The sequence below is a fragment of the Nanorana parkeri genome, unplaced genomic scaffold (assembly GCF_000935625.1).
Source record: "Nanorana parkeri isolate BGI_ZX_2015 unplaced genomic scaffold, ASM93562v1 scaffold106, whole genome shotgun sequence".
In the NCBI taxonomy this organism is placed as follows: domain Eukaryota; kingdom Metazoa; phylum Chordata; class Amphibia; order Anura; family Dicroglossidae; genus Nanorana; species Nanorana parkeri.
In genome coordinates, this window is record NW_017306374.1 from 239,738 (window position 1) to 258,785 (window position 19,048).

At 42.6% G+C, this 19,048-nt stretch overlaps 1 protein-coding gene across 1 annotated transcript; it reads left to right on the plus strand.

Moving 5' to 3' along the window:
• Nucleotides 1-72: 72 nt before the first annotated feature.
• LOC108784276 (cytochrome P450 4B1-like) lies at nucleotides 73-15,055 on the plus strand. The gene is made up of 12 exons (XM_018553034.1): nucleotides 73-268; nucleotides 3,292-3,436; nucleotides 3,523-3,567; nucleotides 5,108-5,235; nucleotides 5,888-6,012; nucleotides 7,516-7,667; nucleotides 9,993-10,099; nucleotides 10,353-10,543; nucleotides 10,806-10,939; nucleotides 11,028-11,092; nucleotides 11,985-12,067; nucleotides 14,851-15,055. The coding sequence occupies exons 1-12, from the start codon at nucleotides 77-79 to the stop codon at nucleotides 15,032-15,034; spliced, it is 1,551 nt and encodes a 516-aa protein (XP_018408536.1). The 5' UTR covers nucleotides 73-76; the 3' UTR covers nucleotides 15,035-15,055.
• The last annotated feature ends 3,993 nt before the right edge of the window (nucleotides 15,056-19,048 follow it).

The following is a 19,048-nucleotide window of genomic DNA, read 5'->3' on the forward strand; positions in this document are numbered from 1 at the left end:
CCCTGTGTCATCTGGGCAGGTGCTTCCTGCTGTCACCGTCCGTCACCTTTCATTCTGCTCCGGTCAGGAATGTGTCATGTCTGTCCCTGGGATTTTTGGCTTCCTTTCTTTGAGTTTCTGCGATCTGTGTCACTGGACTGCCTGGCTCTGCGTTCTCTACGTTCTGTTCAAAGCCTCTAAGCTGTATGTGAAATGGAGGGAGCTGTGCAGAGCATTCAGTCCTTTCCCAGGTCCTAAACTTCACTGGCTGTATGGCAATGCCCATGAGGTAAGGAATAAATCTGAGACAGTTCATCTACAATGGAGTGAGTATAGCATTTAGGATGTCATAACAAGATTTCATTTTTTTTTTTGCACAGCAGTTAAAGAGAATCTGTCAGACCGTTTATTGCAACAAAAATCTTCCCATAAGATAACATGTAAATTAATGTATGCCCATCATTGGTGTCACTGGGAGGAATAGTGCTCAAGGGGCAGTTAAATGCATACAAAAGACCTCATCCGGCCAGCAGGTCTTAGTATGGAGACCACTGCATTAGAACAAAGAGAAAGGCTAATAAAGAAAAAAGAGGCACAGTGGTATTTGCACGCAAAACATGCACAGTTTGAAGTTATGGTGACCTGACCTTTTTTTGGTAGATGTAGGCGGGTCATTTAAAAGGCCGCCTGAGCATCAGACACACTGGGCTGTGCACAGTACCCTTCGTCTGCTGATTTTAGGGTTCATTGAACTCTATCTACAGTGGTTCTGCTCTGTGCATGTGCACTGGACTGTTTATCAAACACAGTGCAAAGCATCTTGGGTGCTTTGGGGATGCCTTGTACTACGCTCAGCAAATCTAATAAGCACAGTTCAATGTGAGTGGAGCTCTGGTGACCTTTTCTACACCTGCCCTTATATGTATCTGAGACTCCTGCAGGTAAAATCTCCTCTGCCATGGCCATAACAGTATCAAATGAGGGGGATCTAACGCCTCATTTTGCATTCTGTGCAAAATAATAGAATATTCACAAAAAAGGAGTTATACTCCTCAAATGCTGAGGTCTCACCACTGGACTTTGCTATTAGACAGAACAGTGCTTAATGCTGCCCCAGGCTTGATCCATAAACTAATGGCAAAAGAGTGGGGAGAGTAGAGAAGTGCAAGCTTAAAGTGACATTAAACCCTCAGATTTTTTAACATAAACCAATACTGTAATGTGTGCCTTACTGTAATCCATGGTTGTTTCCCTTCTCTTTGCTGCTCTTCCTTTTAAATCCTCATGTCTTCTCATGCTAGGGGAGAACTTCCCTTTGCAGCTGAGTGCCTCTTCCTGTAGTGCTGGCTCAGGTTGTGAACCTACACACAGACACCATGTATCCATTTCAGAGACAAGGCAGTCTGCTGCAAAACAGAAGTTCTGCCCAGCATGAGAACAGATACAGATTTAAAAGGAAGAGCAGCAAAGAGAAGGGAAACTACCATGGATTACAGTAAGGCACACATTACACTATTGTTCTATGTTAAAAAATCTGGGGGTTTAATGTCACTTTAAGGGAGGGGGTCAATATGCACGGGGACACCAGCTGGAGAAATCAATCTGCTGCTGTCCATGGATACTGGAATGCTCACCAACCAGGTACATCATAGTGAGTCACAGCACCACTGTGACAAGTTGGAGAATAGGTAGCTGTCTCCCTATCAGCTGTTCTCAATATTTTTCTGTGTGCGCGCAGCCTAAAATCTGTAAATCATGATATGTCATCTGTCTCTAGGTACCTGATATGTATTGGTTACATTAGAAGCAATAATATTTCTAATCTATACCCCTATGAGGTCTGGAGTTTGAACTCTTCTTATTGTTTCAGAGATGTCTTCAATCTGATAATGTTTCCTTGTTATCTTTTCTTGTTGTACTCTTTATGGTCTACGGCTGTAGCATATGTGTTTTAATGATGCCTAATAAATCTGAACTCCATTACCTTCAGTAGGTTACCATGAACCATATTCTCTGTGTAAGGGTCATAACTGAGTTATGTCTTTTGTGTGCTTGAAATTTCCACCAGCATGTTCCGATGCATGTTACTACTGTAGCCACCTTGCCCTAAATGTGGTGACGATTTAAATTTAGCTCTGCTGGGCTGTAAACAGCCTAAGGCTAAGCCAAATTGATAGTGTTGAATTCATTTGGTGTCGCCTAAGCATCCTAAGAGTCTTTGTTAGCTTCTGCTTGCTGCTGGGGTTTGAGCAAGAAGAGTCAATAATGCCGGGTTATGAATATTTATAACTCCTTCGCCAACTACTAGGAGGTTTAGTACCAGTGGTGCATGCTAGGGGGGCATACATATTTGGAGCTGAACTTGTGAAGTCTCTTTACCCCAGACTTCTGTCTGGGGGAGAATGTGTTCGTTACTGGGGTTCTAGCTAGGTCTGCTTCATAGGGAAGACCTGCTTGTGGCCAGAAAAAGGGGTCTGAATGTGGGCATGAAGCTGTCTTACCTGTGAGGGGGAAGCCGACCCAGGATCGATCTGCTAAAGTGAGACACTGTCGAAAGGTGACGCTAGGTAGAAGCTGGATCCTTGCATGGGCCTGGTAACTCATTTAGGAGGATGCAGGGAGAAGTCTGATAATCAGCTGAGGTTCTGCTCTTTGCACTGTGGAGCTCGAAAGTGGATATGGAGTCTGGATTCTGTAAAGTGTCCTGGGTGTCTGTAGCTCTTACTCCTCTCACTATGAGGAATAACCTTATGGTCACACCCCACAACCAGTAGAGTTACCCCTGAGGTAAAATGCTAGCCCACACTGCCTCTGGGGTCCCTCACATGCCTTTGGGGGTCAGGGGGGTGCCACACTATGTACCACAGACATTTCTTCCAACTTAAGAAACCAATGAAACAAATATACAGCATCTAATTGGCTGCAAAATTAAGGTAATTCTCTAGTTAGCTAACCATTGCTGATGTTATATGGAAACATAGCATGGGGTGGTGACAACAATTCAGAGCTTTTAATTCTGTACACTCTGTGCCATTGCCCCAACCCCTTGCAAGTTGGACAGCTGGTGATCATCTCATCACAGTGATGTAGCTTTTGCAGCTTCTGTAACCACTCCTAAGTATGTCATCCCCCACGCACACCTTAACAAAGTCTGAAGTTACAGATTTCTCAACCTCCACTGACTGGTAGAGGACATTATTTAAATTTGATATTCCTTCTGCAGTAATGTCAATCAGTTATGGATCATCCCTTTTTTATATGAATTAATATACTCAGAATGTATGTTCTGTTGTGTATCTATATAAACCTTAGTTCCACGGTGATGGAAAAGACATGGAAATCATCATGCGTTATGCGGAACAGTACCCATACGCCTACCCACTATGGATGGGGAACTTCTTTGCATCGTTGAATATCTGTCACCCCGATTATGCGAAGGCCATTCTGTCCAGACAGGGTAAGAGCTGCCATTCACTACACTCAATGATTTTATTTGTATTCATTCAGTGCTGCCTTCTGATAGTAGTATTTTTCTCCTGGCAGATCCAAAGGATAATTTTGGCTATTACTTCCTTACTCCATGGATTGGCAAGTAATATTATTTGATTACACCCCATATAGTTCTACATGCCAAAATCAAAAACAGTGTGATTTACGTTTTGTACATTACATGCACGGGTGCTGGAGTGGGCAATATCCCTTCTTGAACATGCTCTCCATGATGATATGTTAGCTAGTAGATATCAGTGCAGAGCCATTTGTGCTCAGAATGATGCACTACCCTCAAGGCCCTGTTACACTAGCCCTCCATGTAATAATAACACGAACCCTTTCTGTAACCCTAACACTAATCCTTCTTCTAATTTTACCACTAACCCTAATAGTAACTCTCCCTGTACACCTAACACTAACCCTTCTTGTAACCCTAACACTAACCCTTCTTTTAATCCTAACACTGATCTTCTTTGTACGCTTAGTACCAGTCCACAGTGTAAAGCTGACTATACATTATGCGAAATTCACACAGTGGGTTCCGCTGTTGGCACCCTTTTGGCCGGCATCCCTCGATCAGCTGATCGAAGGAGCTGGTTAGAAAATCTTTGAACAAACAAAGCCGGCAGCCAATGAGTTGCCCACTCTGTTCGGGTATTTTAACACTGGTCCGCAGCCGCTGTCAGTATACAGAGGAAACACTCATAACGCTCATATGCATCGGTGAAGAAATCTGTTCTATTTTTTTCATTCAGCCCAGCGGGTTGAATGAAAAAAACTGAACAGTGTATAGCCAACTTTAGTCTAACACTAAACCATCACTGTAACTATAACACTAACCCTTCCTGTGATGCTAAAACTATCCTCCCACTAACCCTAACCTACCCTGTACCAATAACACTAACCCTTTTTGTAATCTTAACATTAATCCTCCCTGTAACCCTAACCCTCCCTGTAACCCTAACACTAACCCTCCCTGTAACCTAACACTATCCCTTATTTTAGCAGTATAACTAACTCTTACTGTAAACCCTAACACTAACCCTCCCTGTAGCCATAGCACTAACCCTTCCTCTAAACCTAACACCAGTCCTCCCTGTAACTTTAACAATAACCCCAACACTAACTGTTCCTGTAACCCTAACACTAACCCAGTTCTGTAACCATAACATTAATTTTCCCTGTAACCTTAATACTAACCTTCCCTTTAAGTCTAAACTCACACTTAGGTCTAACATTAATCGTCACACTTACCTTCTCTTTAAACTCTGCCCTCACACCAGTACTCCTTTATGTAAATGTATTCCCTAATTTGCATATTCATATCTCCTGCACCTGGGTCCTTTGCATCAATAATTAACCCCTCTGCACGCTAGGATGCCAGCGCTAGAATCGTTGGTTTTGATATAGAAATCTAATTAGTTTTTTTTTAAGTCACAGAAGTGTATATGAGCAGAGCTCAGCGGGGGTGACCTGTGCAAAGCATGTTGCATTTAATTATACACAACATATACAGTACATATGAGTTTAATATTCCACAAGTGTTCAGTAAAAAAACAGTGTACACAACTCCATAAATGTCCATCAATTATTCTTAATGATTTTTTATTCCATGATCTTTTTAATGATCACTCAGGTAAAGGGTTGCTGGTGTTATCGGGCCAGAAGTGGTTTCAGCACCGCAGACTGCTAACCCCCGCCTTCCATTATGACGTATTGAAGCCGTATATCAGACTCATGTCGGACTGTGTGAACGTCATGCTGGTAAGTACACATCTTGCAAAGAAAAGGACACTGGTACCCATGTATTAGGCCCCATTCACACTGAGCGATTTATCGCGCGGTAATTCCCGCGATATCGCGGCTATTTACCGCGCGATATCGCTCTCCAATGCATCTCAATGGGGCTCTGTCCGTCGCTGTCGCGGGTCGTGTGTCGCTACAGCAGGACCCTTTTTGGAGCGGATTTTGCCACGATTCTAGCTTGCTCAATGCAAGCATTTGCGCGATATCGCGCGACAAACGCACGATATCGCGCAAAATGCAAATCGCGTGACAAATCACTCAATATGAATGGGGCCTAAGTGTGTCTAAAGCGGGCCATACATGTAATGATAAGCAACTAATTGATCATAGATCCCATTGTTTCAAAGAATCATCTGTTTGAAAACTGTTGAATAGATCGGTTTGGTTGAATTCCACTGGATTTTCCACTACCGTAGTTGTCCCATTTTGATTAAGTTCACTCCTCCATGTTCCATTGATGCATTACTGCCTGCACATTGACATGCGGTATTTCACTTATCAATGTGTTGTTTTGGTTTCAAACACTTTTGACACATAAGGTCCATCAGTTCTAATAAAATAACTCACTGCCGATATATTTTCTTATATAAAGTTCATTTTGTTATTTCAGAATAAATGGGAGAATATCGTCCCGGATAAGAAGCCAGTGGAGCTCTTCCATCATGTCAGCCTCATGACACTGGACAGCATTATGAAGTGTGCCTTCAGTTACCAGAGCAACTGCCAGAATGACAGGTCAGTGTTCGGGGATTCCATCACCAGTTTCCATTGTTTAAGACATCTAACCTAATAAAGCACATTAAAATAAAATTATGGACAAAATCAAAACTGACATATATGATGATGCACTCTGTGTTATGATATGATGAGTTTTTTCCTGTAACATAGTTTTATTACCTGTTCATCTTGGCAGCAGATTTGTTATTTTTCTTATTCTTTCCTCCAATCAAACTGCGAAGTAAAAGAGACTTTAGTGGTTGCTAGGAGCTCGGTAAGATGCCGGCAAGAGAGTCCTAGGTTGCTAAGAGCTGGGAGGAGAGATTTGTATGACCCCTACACATCTCTCCGCCTGACTCTTAGCAACCTGGGAGGCTCTGGCCGGAAAAGGGGCGGCAGGCCCACTGCAAACATTATGCAGCAGAGCGGCCATGCGGCTCTGACTGCCACCCCCCTCCACGTGACCCAAAGAGATGCCGTCTGAGGCACAGTTGTATGGTTTTATATCTGTAAGTTATAAATGGCCACATTTCTAGTAGTCTAGGTCCTGGTTATTCTGAGACAACTGAACAGTAGGCACAGAGCCGTCTCTATAATGAGGCAGCCTGAGGTGGTTGCCTCTGGTGGAATTTCACTGAGAGGTGTGGGGGCAGTGTGGCGGCTGGGTGGTGGTGGGAGGCAGCTGAATGGATTGGGGGGGCGGCCACAGCGCCCTAGGTTGTTAAGAGCTCTTAGCAACCTATGACGCTCTCTACCTGGCTTCCCTCCAAGCTCCCTAACGTCATCATTTGCCTAGAGCTGAGTGGAACGCTCTGGCTTGTGTCCCGGCAAGCTCCTGGCAACCAGTGAGGTCAGTGAGCTGGCCCGGGACGCAGACCGAACTGCAGACAGCGCAGTCTGGCGTCCGCCGCTGCCCAAATGCTGCTTCCCCCCCTCCCAGACGATAAGTGAACCAGTGAGTGATTATTCCCTGTCAGCACACCCCCCATCCCCGGAAAGGAAATCGCCTCAGGCGGCGATCACCATAGGGACGGCCCTGAGTAAGCATGTGCCAGTATGATAATCCTCCTCAGACTAATGTATACTGATCATCAACGATCATTAAAGAGGACAACCAACAACAAATAAATAGGAACACATAAGTGTGGGTTCAGAAAACTAGGGAGCTGTTGTTGTAGAAATGTTGTAGAAATGTTGTAGAAATACAATGTACAATGAGCCAATCAGAAGCCAGCTTTCACCTGAGCTGTAGAGAATCTTGTAACTACTCTTAGCTTGCACAGAAGCAGAGGCTACAGATGGAGAGATATCTGTAGTAGTGCTATAACCTCCTTTGGTATCATTCATATGTATATGGCCAGTGTGTTTTTATTAGTAAGGCAAGGTCCCAATTGTATGTACTTTTTAGATTGTAAGATCTCCTAACCATCTTGTCTTGAATTGTATTGTAACTGTAATGTCTTCCTTATATTGTAAAGAGCTGTATTTCATTTCATCTTTATTTACTCATCTTCTCCTTAGTGAAAGTGCCTACATCAAGGCAGTGTACGATCTCTCCTACCTGGTGGATTATAGATTCACCTGCCTGCCCTATCACAAGGATTTCCTTTTCCACCTGAGTCCTCATGGATTCCGCTTCCGGAGAGCTCTGAGGACAGCGCATCAGCACACAGGTCAGTCTGCAATGACATTGGACAGTTATTGGATAATGTTTAGCTTACTGTGTTATATGGAAGGCAAAGTTGTTAAATTTGTCCTACCAAGTGGAGAACTGAGCAGGGGGTAGGGGGAACTGCACCCCATTGCCAATACAAATAATATATTTTGGGCGGGTGGCCCTGAGTGGAGATAATTCCATATTCAGACCTCAATCAGCTTGGGACCTACAGTCAGTGACAGTTGCTGGGTGTTATATGGCTGCCAGCACCCTGCTCAGATCTGTGATCACATCACCTAGAAAAGGGAAGTCTTTCTTCAGGGCCTTCCCTATAATGAGGCAGCCTGAAGTGGTTGCCTAAGGCAGCTACTCAGTGAAGAGGGTGGCAGGTTTCCTAGAGAGCGGCACCATGCAGCCCCCTCAGCTCCCCTTGTAACGTGCACCACCAAACCCCCCAAATAATGTGCGCCGCCACCACCACAACCACCCCGGTAACGTGCAAGATTGCCATCCCCCCATAACGTGCACCAACCACGATTGCGTGACCAACCCAACCCACCGCAGCCTCAGGTGGCGAAAAGTGTAGGGATGACTCTGTCTCCTACATAGCATATAGCATATGTATTTGAAAAGCTATGTTGCATTTAACTATGTTCTTTAAACCCCCCAGCTTTCACCATGGCCCCCAATAACTGCGGCACCACAATGCACTTTATGTGATACACTTCTTTAGTCCACGGTAAACTGTCCCTACGATGGAAGCACCAATTGATTGTGCTTGACTGGAAAAGTTTGCAATCCTCCCATGAACCTGCCCCTTGTGATTTTGTTAAAAGCAGAGTGTCACTTGTATCCAAAAGTATACCTGTTAAAAGTAGAGGCAATGCACTTACCTTTACCCTGTTGCTTCTTCCCTGCTGCTGCAAGTATTCCATTCTTCCGTGTGTGACCTTCTGCTGACAAAAGGTCTTGTTTGTCACACGGTCAAACATGTCAAAAAACTTGAAACTCTTATTTATGCCCTTGATGACTAATGTCATCCAAGGGCAGCATCTTAACGCTTCTGTGCACTTTGATGGATACAATGAGGCACTTATGATATGTTTTGTTATAACAAAGGGCATTGCAGTGCTAACCTGATCTGTGTGCTTAGTTATGCCTGTTCGATATATGTGCCCAACCTGCGGCCCTAGAGATGAATTCAGCCATTTGGTACATATTGTGTGATCCTAAGTCCCCAGCAGCTGGAAGTCTCAGAAATCATCTAAGACAATGGTGGTCAACTTACTAGAAGGAAACTCAGGTGTGGCCTCTGGATCAGTAATCTTGCCTGAGGCCAGGGCTCAGGGCCAGTGGATGAACAATATTCATTAGAATGGTTTTGGTATATTTCATTTACATGTCTTTCTTTTTCAGTGCTTTCTATTTTCTTTTCTCTTTTATAATTCATGTTGCAAAAAAGAATATCTAATGTGGCACCTTTAATTTTTAAGACGATCTAGGGAAGACAAATGTGGGAACATTAAAGGGACTGTGGTCATGGCAGTGATCTTTAGCAACATGTAACGCAGATACCTTGTGTAGAATCATTCAAGAGACGACTGGACGATTTCCTCAGGGACCGTAATATACAGAGGTACAAGTACTCTTAAAATTGAGAACACACAGGGACCTATACATACTAATAGGACCATACACACATACACAAATAGGTTGGACTTGATGGACATATGTCTTTATTCAACCTCAAATACTATGTAACTATGTAACTACGGTATGTAACTATGTGTCTCCAGTCTCTCATGGTCTCCGGCAAAATGTCCTGAATCACCAACTAATCCTGTAGCTCTGACCATCTCCTGTAGCATGTCTACAGTTTCTAACAACTTACATTACTAACAACTTGATATTACCTATACTGAATATGATTTGGGGCCACACATGAGTTCACTTAGGACTAGTAAGTTAACCACCGCTGTTTTTGATGTTTCTGTGCATGAACTGGAACATTTTAATATGTAGGATTTCTCAAATGTAGTATTGGGGTTTTATTATTCCACCACTCCCTTATCCATGTCTGAGTACTGTCGAAATCCATCTACAAGGTATCTGCACTACCATTTCCTTTCCCTAGGTGTCAGCCCCACATACATTTTTAAGAAACATCAGAGGCTACAGCAATACTGGTCGGGCGATTAAGGACTTTCAAACAGAGTATTGGAATGTAAGATGAATATCACATCACAATGAACCCCCTCTCACTGCATAGATGTTGGCTGGCGGAGTTCAGGTAACTTTCTATTCTGCCATCAGTTCTTATAAATGTTTATTTTCTTACTAGATAAAGTCATTAAGGAAAGGAAAGAATCGCTCAAGGAAGAGAAAGAGCTGGAGAAAATCCTTCAGAAGAGACACTTGGACTTTCTTGACATTCTTCTCTGCGCTAAGGTAGTTTAGGGAACCTGTTTAATAGCTGCACTTGTCCATGGTAGAAAGGCATTGCTATGATGAATACATTTAAATTTGTGCCATTATCTTGCGGAGGTGTGCGAGTAGAACCATGTGAACCAAACAAGGTTGGTGGTGACTAGCTGTAAATTGCAACTGGGTTGCTAACAGGAAGTCTGTTGCGTGATACAAGTCAACTATCTTCATATTCAAACTATCTTCATATTATAAAACATATTTTTCCTTTATGCAGGATGAGAATGGTCAGAGTTTGTCGGATGAGGACCTGCGTGCAGAGGTGGACACTTTCATGTTTGAAGGCCATGATACGACAGCCAGTGGGATCTCCTGGGCATTATACTGTATGGCCAAATACCCCGAACACCAAGAGAAATGTCGGGAGGAGATCAGAGAGGTCCTGGGAGATCGGAACACTGTAGAGTGGTAAGAATTTGTCTTTTTTTATGTTGTGTAACAGTAGATCGGGATTTTAAAAGAAGTGTGGGGAAATCTTTTCTACAGAGCCAGATACACAGGAGGATCGCTTTCCTTGCAAAGCAATCCTCCCAGTCCATGCTTTCATCTTCTCCCAGTCTTATTCTGGGTTTGGAGTTATATGTCATCTTGTTCCCACATGTATTTATATATGTTTTTATAAAGAGTACAGATTTCATATAAAATGTGTATCCTTTCTGTGTGTGATCAGGGAGGACCTGGGTAAGATGCCGTACACCACTATGTGTATTAAGGAGAGCATGCGCCTGTATCCACCTGTGCCAGGAGTGGCCCGCGAACTCACCTCACCAATCACATTCTGTGATGGGCGAAGCTTGCCTAAAGGTTAGTAATTGTTTCTCTTTTCCCTGGAATATAACTACTTGAATCTGTAATAGCTGAAAAATTATTTGTGTCCTTATTGTGCCCGCAGGTATTCATATAATGCTGAGTTTATATGCTATCAACAGATGCTCTAGCTTGTGGGACGATCCAGAGGTAATGATATATTTTCGGTTCTATTGGACAATCCATATCAGGGGAGTAACCAAAATCAACACACAGCACTTCATTGCATAATCTGAAGAGAAGGCAGATCTCATATGATTTGGTAGCGCTGACACTTGCCCTGGAGATTCAGGAGAAGTGTACATTTTCATTATAGATCCACATTAACCCTGCGCAAAGTTTTTTTCTTCACTACAATCAGGGCCAGATTTCCCACAAAGCCAACCAAGGCCCAGCCTTGGGGCAGCAGGGAGTAGAGGGGCAGCAGGCTTGTGGAATTCCTATCTCCTGATGCCAGGGACATGCAGTTCCGGGCATCGGGCTGGTAGTTGTTTTCTACATTTAGCCCTGCTTTGGACAAGCAGAGCTAAATGTACAGCGGGGGAAGCCGCCGCTTGTTTTGTACAAGTGATCCCGGCGATGTCGCCGAGAGCACTTGTATGCAGCCATCTTCATGGGGAAGGGGGGGTGTTTGGCGGGTAGGATGACGCATTGAGGAACCTGGCCTTGGGGCAGCAGAGAGAGTTAATCCGACCCTGACTACAATTATAGTTTTTATCTGACTGAGTTGTATGCTTACTTGGTGTGTGTCTGTTTATATCATTTTATGCTTCTTTAGTTTATTGCTTGGACAAGGTTCAGAAATAGTACTCTGTGTCACATTCAAACTGTGCAGCTCCTTCAAGTGGCCAGAATGATAAAACATTGATGGGTATTAGACAATCACTAGTGCAAATGATCCAGCAAAGCATCTCGCTTTGCTTCTCTGCTTTGCTGTATTTGAAAGGGAGAACAGTGCAGACAATGGTTTATTTTCTAATATAAGAAAGTGTAATGGTTTTCTATAGGAGAATTGAACAATAACTGTCTTTCTTGCTTTCAGGTATTTGATCCATTGAGGTTTTCACCAGAAAATGCCTCAAACAGACACTCGCACGCTTTCCTCCCTTTCTCGGCTGGATCGAGGTATCACTAGTGCAGCAAATACTATCTAAACTATATACTTTTATGATATAATCAAACTAAAGTTGCCCATGGATATGAGAGATGCTCAATCTGGGTGCCCAGTCTTTGGGATAGGAAGGGCTGTCACACAGCCACACTAGAACACCTAAAAGATTGCTACTGGCACTGTAAGCCTGGAATATGCAGTCTATGCAGACGGTGGCCAGCACCACTTATTACAGGGCAGAGACATTGCTAGGGTCCTAAAAGTCCCTGGACACACAGATGAAAATGTTGTGGGGCTTTTACAATAACATAAAGAAAAGAGGATTTTTCTTGTCCCCTTTAACTCTTCTCTCTACCTACTCTTGGACACCTTTCCTGTCTTTGGACAATTTCATATGTATTGGCACTCGCTTCTTTAGTACTGAGCCTTCAGTGCTATGGCTCTCCACTCACAGTGTGCAGTACAGGTAAACAAAACCAAATCATTTTAAAGAAAATGCCCAGTTTTCTAATTTACTGCATAATACATCCAATATAGTCCTAAGGAAAAATGCTGTTAATTGTAAAGGTGAGAAAATGAGTGCAAGATACAAAAAATCCCTACTTTCAACTTGCACAAATAGTATCTCAGTGTCTCAGCATATCACTGCCGTAGAGTTTTTGAGAAAACAGTTAGACAGTCTGAATATCTAGGATGAGTGCTGAACAAATCCTGGAAACCAGATAGTCAATGTGCCTAAAGAATTGCACCTGAGGCTATATTTTTACTGTGTTGTGTTCTGTGGTTTTGGTATTTTTGTCAAGGCATCTTCTAGAATATGTTGCTCAGGGCCTTGTCACCTAACCAGGCAGACTCTACCGTGTGTGCTTCTAAGCTCCACGCCAACATTTTATGCATACACTAGTCGGCGCTAATGGGGAATTCACATTTTCTTCAATCTATATATCTTCTTAAGAGGGAGGCAGCCAAACAAATCCGACAAGGAAATCTTCCAGGACACGTGGAAACAAACACAAGGACAGCACCTTCTCCTTGTGAAGTATATCAAATTTATTAGTAATAAAAGAAAAATAAAATGACTCACAAAAAGAGTTGATCATAAGTGCATAACTGTACTGGTGTCCCGCATCCAAACTTCAAGCGATGCAGCAGAGAAAATCAATAGACTGGCAGCAAGATATTCCTATGGATTGGACCTACCATGACCAAACTTCAAACGCTAAGATTTGTCCTGCATTCATTTGCAAGAACTGGGATAACTGGGTATGACAAGGTATGCCTAGAAGAGGACCCCCTTGTAATCCCAGGGCAATTTTACGTAAGGCATTAATGAACCAAGAACTCAGAGAAGCTACCTTCTACTGCCTTCCACTTAACAGAGGCTTGGGATCTCCTTGTTACCCAGGTGCTGCAGAGAAATTGGCGTAATTACAGCCAGGAGAGAGTCATCTAACACGATCCCCACTGGATAGCTAGTGGGCCCTTACGCAGCATTCCCTATACAATTCTGCTTATGATAATACTCTCAGCTATGGCCCTTGTGTAAAGGTCAACATTACTATAAAATTATATTTCAGTGATTGGTGGATACTGCTGGATAGAATCACATTTTTGCTTCTTATAAAACCTTTTAGACACCATTTGTGAGATTTCCCCTACATCAATTTGTGTCTCCATCCCCATAAGATGATTCAGAATGTATCACTTTATTGCAACTGAACTACCAAAATATTTATTTATTGGACAATATGGCGCATCCTCTAGGAGAATGTGACCATCATCTGACTTTGTAATGGCTGTGGCAGTTGGGTAGAATGTTCATAGTGATTTATTATCCATTGATTATCGAGAAGCCAGCATTTGATTATACTCGTATATACTCGAGTATAAGCCGAGATTTTCAGCCCATTTTTTTGGCTGAAAAGTGCCCCATCAGCAACCAGAAAAACTGAAACATCAGCTTTGGATGGTGTTGCATTTTAAAAGTAACCCAGAGCAGTCAATCAGCTATCATCTTTCAGTGTACCATCTACTTTAAACCATCCAGGGGAACATCTGATTGGTTCCTCTGGGTTCATGCCCTTTGTACATCCTTGTTGGCTAAAGAGAACATGTTGAATAGCAGGTGCCTTATTGGACTCATAGGCATTCCCAGGCCGACTGTCACCCAGAGTGGCCTCCGGGACATCATCATGCGCGTGTGTGACATCCTCACGCGCGAACAGGATGTCATCTTGCATGCGCGAAAGGACTTCATGCGCACTTAACTGTCGGCGGATATCTTGGTGATGGATGCTGGCAGAGAGAAGAGGGGTTGTTCATCCAGCAGGACAAGCTAGTTTTCCGGGTCCCCTCGTCTTCTCTCATACAGCTGTCGGGCACTCTGTTCATGACCGAGTGCCTTACTTTTCAGGGGGTGACACCAAAATGACTCTGATGGTGTCACCCCTTGTGATGCCACTGATTGTACTGACCTTGACACCTTTTGTTGCAGTGCCCACATTCCCCTTAGAAAACATTTCACAAGGCTTACTGGATTTGGGAAAGTACAGTAGACATCTTCTCTATGTGACAATTTTGAGTGCCTGAGTGTCCAGACAACCAAGGCCAAGCACTTCCACCTGTGGGGTTGGTATTTGCATAGAAAGTGGGTAGGGTTTAGCAGTGTAGGGGTTATTCTAACAAGATACATATGATCTAGTCCCTTTTTAGCACACGGCTAAAACCATTAAATTTCACTTCAATAGGTAGGACTATAGTATCACAAAAACTAACATGTCTTTATCCCTCTTTCCAGAAACTGTATTGGACAGAATTTTGCGATGAACGAGATGAAGGTAGCTCTCGCTCTGACATTACAAAGGTTTGAATTATACCCGAATAATGGACAGGAACCCTTAATACTTCCTCAGTTAGTCCTGCGGTCCTTAAATGGAATACACCTGAACCTGAAGAAAATAGACCCTCCAAAAAAAGCATAAGTGTAATTTCATGAACTGTCGACCATTTGAAATTTTTTTTAAATAATCCAAACATGGAAAATTATTGTAATAAATATTTCTGTAACCAATTTGATCATAAAGTGCACATGTTTCTGTAAACTCAAATCTGACTGGTTACTTTAATTATTTATTGGAAGGTTTAGTTTGCTGTTTTTGTAAATCAGTCCTGTTGCTTATAGATATTGGAGTGCTAGAGCACAAGAGTCCAAAAGCTGGTAGAACTTCTGACTAAATCAAATGATTGTTATAGTCTGGCAGCTCTCTACTAAATGGTGGAGCCTCCATGGGGATCCTAGGAGAATCAGCTTGTATGGAGTGAAAGGATGAGAGCGCTAAGCCATAGGGATTGGCATAAATATACATTTTTTTTGTCCCCATAAAATGGTCTCTCAACAGCCTACACTTTTCTGGGGTCTGGGGTCATAAACAAAACCTATTTACACAGGGCTGTCGGTCTATGGGGAATTGGATGTAAACAGACATGTGTCCAGTTACATCAGATTACCCCCGAACCGGCACAATCAGGTCCAATGGAAACAAAACTCTCTTCCCTTTATCTTTCTGCACCTGGCTGGAGTCTGGGATAACAAGTTGTAAATAGATGCCTGCCCATTTAGACCCAGCTGCCCATAGAGTAGCATTGAGCATCAGATGGGGTTTGACTGAAAAATCTACAGGCAATCTTGATTGTGCTGCCCTTGTGAAAGGGGCATCAAACTACAGGCCGCAGACTCAACCCTCTGTTTTTGGTTTTAGAGGTTAGTTGCCAAATACCTCCTCATTATTCCAGCCCCTCCTGCTGGCTTTGGACAGGTAAAACAGATCCTGGATGTGTTTATGCTGTGCTGGAATTTTCCTTTAGACTATGCTGGGGCTCATTAATGAATCAGGGTGGTGAACAATAAGCAATCCGCAGCAACCAAACTTCAGTTGTTGTTTTTCGATTATTCTATTGCTGGCCACAAAAATTACAGAGACAAGTCAGATATCCATTCACAAAAAGATATGCAAACATTTATATATATATGTATTGCTTCTGATTTTTTTTTTTTACAATATGTATATATATATATATATATATATATATGTATATTAAAGTATGCATACTTATACAGGCAATGTCACTGGACCAGCCAGACCGAGGGTCTTTTTGGCTGGTCCGGCTGTCCTTTCTCTTCTCCTCTTAGAATTAGAATGGATATGTCTTGTAAACGCTCTCACACAATGATAAATGAGTTCAATTATTTTCAGGAGCACTGTGAACCGAGGCTGGCATGATGAAGTACCCCCATGGGTGGGTCCATGACAGCCTGGGCTCACAGTGAACGCTTGATTGACATTGAACTCAGAAGAGGAATGCCATCTGGGGGAAAAGTGGACCTTCGGCTAAGGAACAGTGCTGGATTGAAGATGAGTTTTTTTATTTTCTCTAATACTGCTGGACTACATACTTTTTTTTAATGGGGGTCTGCATTAATTTGACTGTAAATGGCTGAATAGCACAAATGTCCTCAAGTCTGTAGGCTCTCTCCTAAGTTATCTTTTCAGATCATCTACACTTACAAATAATCTCAATGGAGGGAGAAGGAAGCAGTGGAGCATGGGATGGCCTTGGCTTATCAATGGAGGACCTTCGCTGTTCCTTTTTAATAGCAAGAAGACATCATGGGGAACACCTAAAATGTGCAACTGTCATTGGCTTTAATGTTTATGAAATGCATTCTGATTGGTTGCTACGGGCTAGTGCATTTTACATATCTCTCTTTGCCTCAATGAAGCCTGAGATTGTAAAATATACAATAACATTCATACATGGGCCTGTTAACGTAAATCCACATGTAATCAAGTAGGATTATTTTTACTTACAACTTGAAAAAACAATATTTTCTAAAATATCATCCAGCTTGTCATCTAACAACACTATGATTTATAGCTAAGAAAACCCCAAAGATTGTCTTTCTAAGTATTGTATCACATAAGGTTAACTCAGTTTGTGGTTGTGTTTATTATTTCCTTTGTTCACTGAGATAATTCACTTACATATTTCACAATCTCTGCCCTTTGGAGGCATGAGATTAGAAAAGAATTCCGTTGAACTTTCCGCTTTTACCTGCAGTGCATTTTGAAAAAGGTTGTGTACATGACTCGGACTTAGAAGTAAGTAAGTCAAAGACAGTAGTATGCTCTCATACTTTTGAGTGTTTTTTTATTTACTTTTGAGTCTCTTCAGTTCAGTGGCGTCACCAGGTGGTTGCGAAGGGTGCGGCCAGCACAGGTGACACCGTCAGAGGGGGATGACAAGGCGTTCCTAGGGTGTTCCTAGGTGGGATGCATTTGCATGCAGACCACCCTAGGTAATGCCCACATGTGATGTTAAGCATTCATGATTACAAGAACTGAAATCCAATAAATAAAAGGCACAGGCACAGGCCAGGGACAGTCTGGCTGGGGTGGAAAGAGCTATGTTAGTGTACAGGACGCCATGTATATGGTACGGCGACCTGTTGGCAAAAACCAGGGAGTGTGTGGCATAGTATGACAAAGAAAAAGGCAGAAAATAGTCTGTGGATTCTGTTGTCATGACAGCCGAGGAAGAACAACTTGCAGCAATACTCTGAAGGTGATATGTTTCTTATATTGACCAAAAGATAGAAGGGGCTTAATGCAGTGACATCAATTTATGCCAAGAAGAATGATGATTTTAATTATTTGGGTTTACAAACCGTTGGGGCTTCACTTATAAATGTTTGTCATGGCACTAGTCCCCCTAGGTGGTAAAGAGAAGTATGGGAAACTCCTATACTTGTTAGTGCCATCTAGGGGAGCTAGTGCTGTGAGAATGACATTCGCCCAGCATTTTATAAATTAACCCCTTGGTGAGTTCAGCTTTGGTCCATCAATATAGTGCAAATGTGAAGTCTTTTCTTTTTTATTTGCTTTTCAGGACTACCATATAGGTTTACCTTTTGTTGTCATATACCCGTCATATTACCTTTTTGTTCTCATATATTATTATTATTATACAGGATTTATATAGCGCTAACAGTTTGCGCAGCGCTTTACAATATAAAGCGCTGCGACATTACAATCACAATACAATTAAAGACAAGATGGTAAGGAGGGCCCTGCCCTTGAGGGCTTGCAATCTAGAAGGGAGGGGGAAGTGATACATGAGGAGGTAGCTGTGTGGGGATGAATGTTTGAGAATGTGATGGTTGAGAGGTTAGGTTGAGGTGGGATAGGCTTTCCTGAAGAGATGAGTCTTTAGGGATCGCCTAAAGGCAGTCCTAAAGGCAGTCAATAGAATGCAATGACAAATACTATTATTTAGTACACCCTTAAAACACTCCAACTTCTCCTCTGTGTTCTCTGTTAAGAATATTTGGTTCCATTTAGTATCACATGACTGAGAGGGTTGTTGCCTTTTTTCCCCAATTAAGAGTTCTGGTTCTGAAAATAAATTCTATTATTCTGATAAATATTTATCAAATCTTTCTTTTCCATAAACACTACACCAAAATTAATTTAAGTGTACATAAGCACAACATACAGATGGTATTTGTGTCCAGTAAATAGATACCACATACACTATATCGCCAAAAGTATTGGGATGCCTGCCTTTAAACGCACATGAACTTTAATGGCATCCCAGTCTTAGTCTGTAGGGTTCAATATTGAGTTGGCCCGCCCTTTGCAGCTGTAACAGCTTCAACTCTTCAGGGAAGGTTGTCCTCAAGGTTTAGGAGTGTGTCTATGGGAATGTCTGACCATTCTTCCAGAAGTGCATTTGTGAGGTCAGGTACTGAAGTTGGACGAGAAGGCCGGGCTCGCAGTCTCCGCTCTAATTCATCCCAAAGGTGTTCTATCGGGTTGAGGTCAGGACTCTGTGCAGGCCAGTCAAGTTCCTCCACCTCAAACTCGCTCATCCTTGTCTTTATGGACCTTGCTTTGTGCACTGGTGCGCAGTCATGTTGGAACAGGTAGGGGCCATCC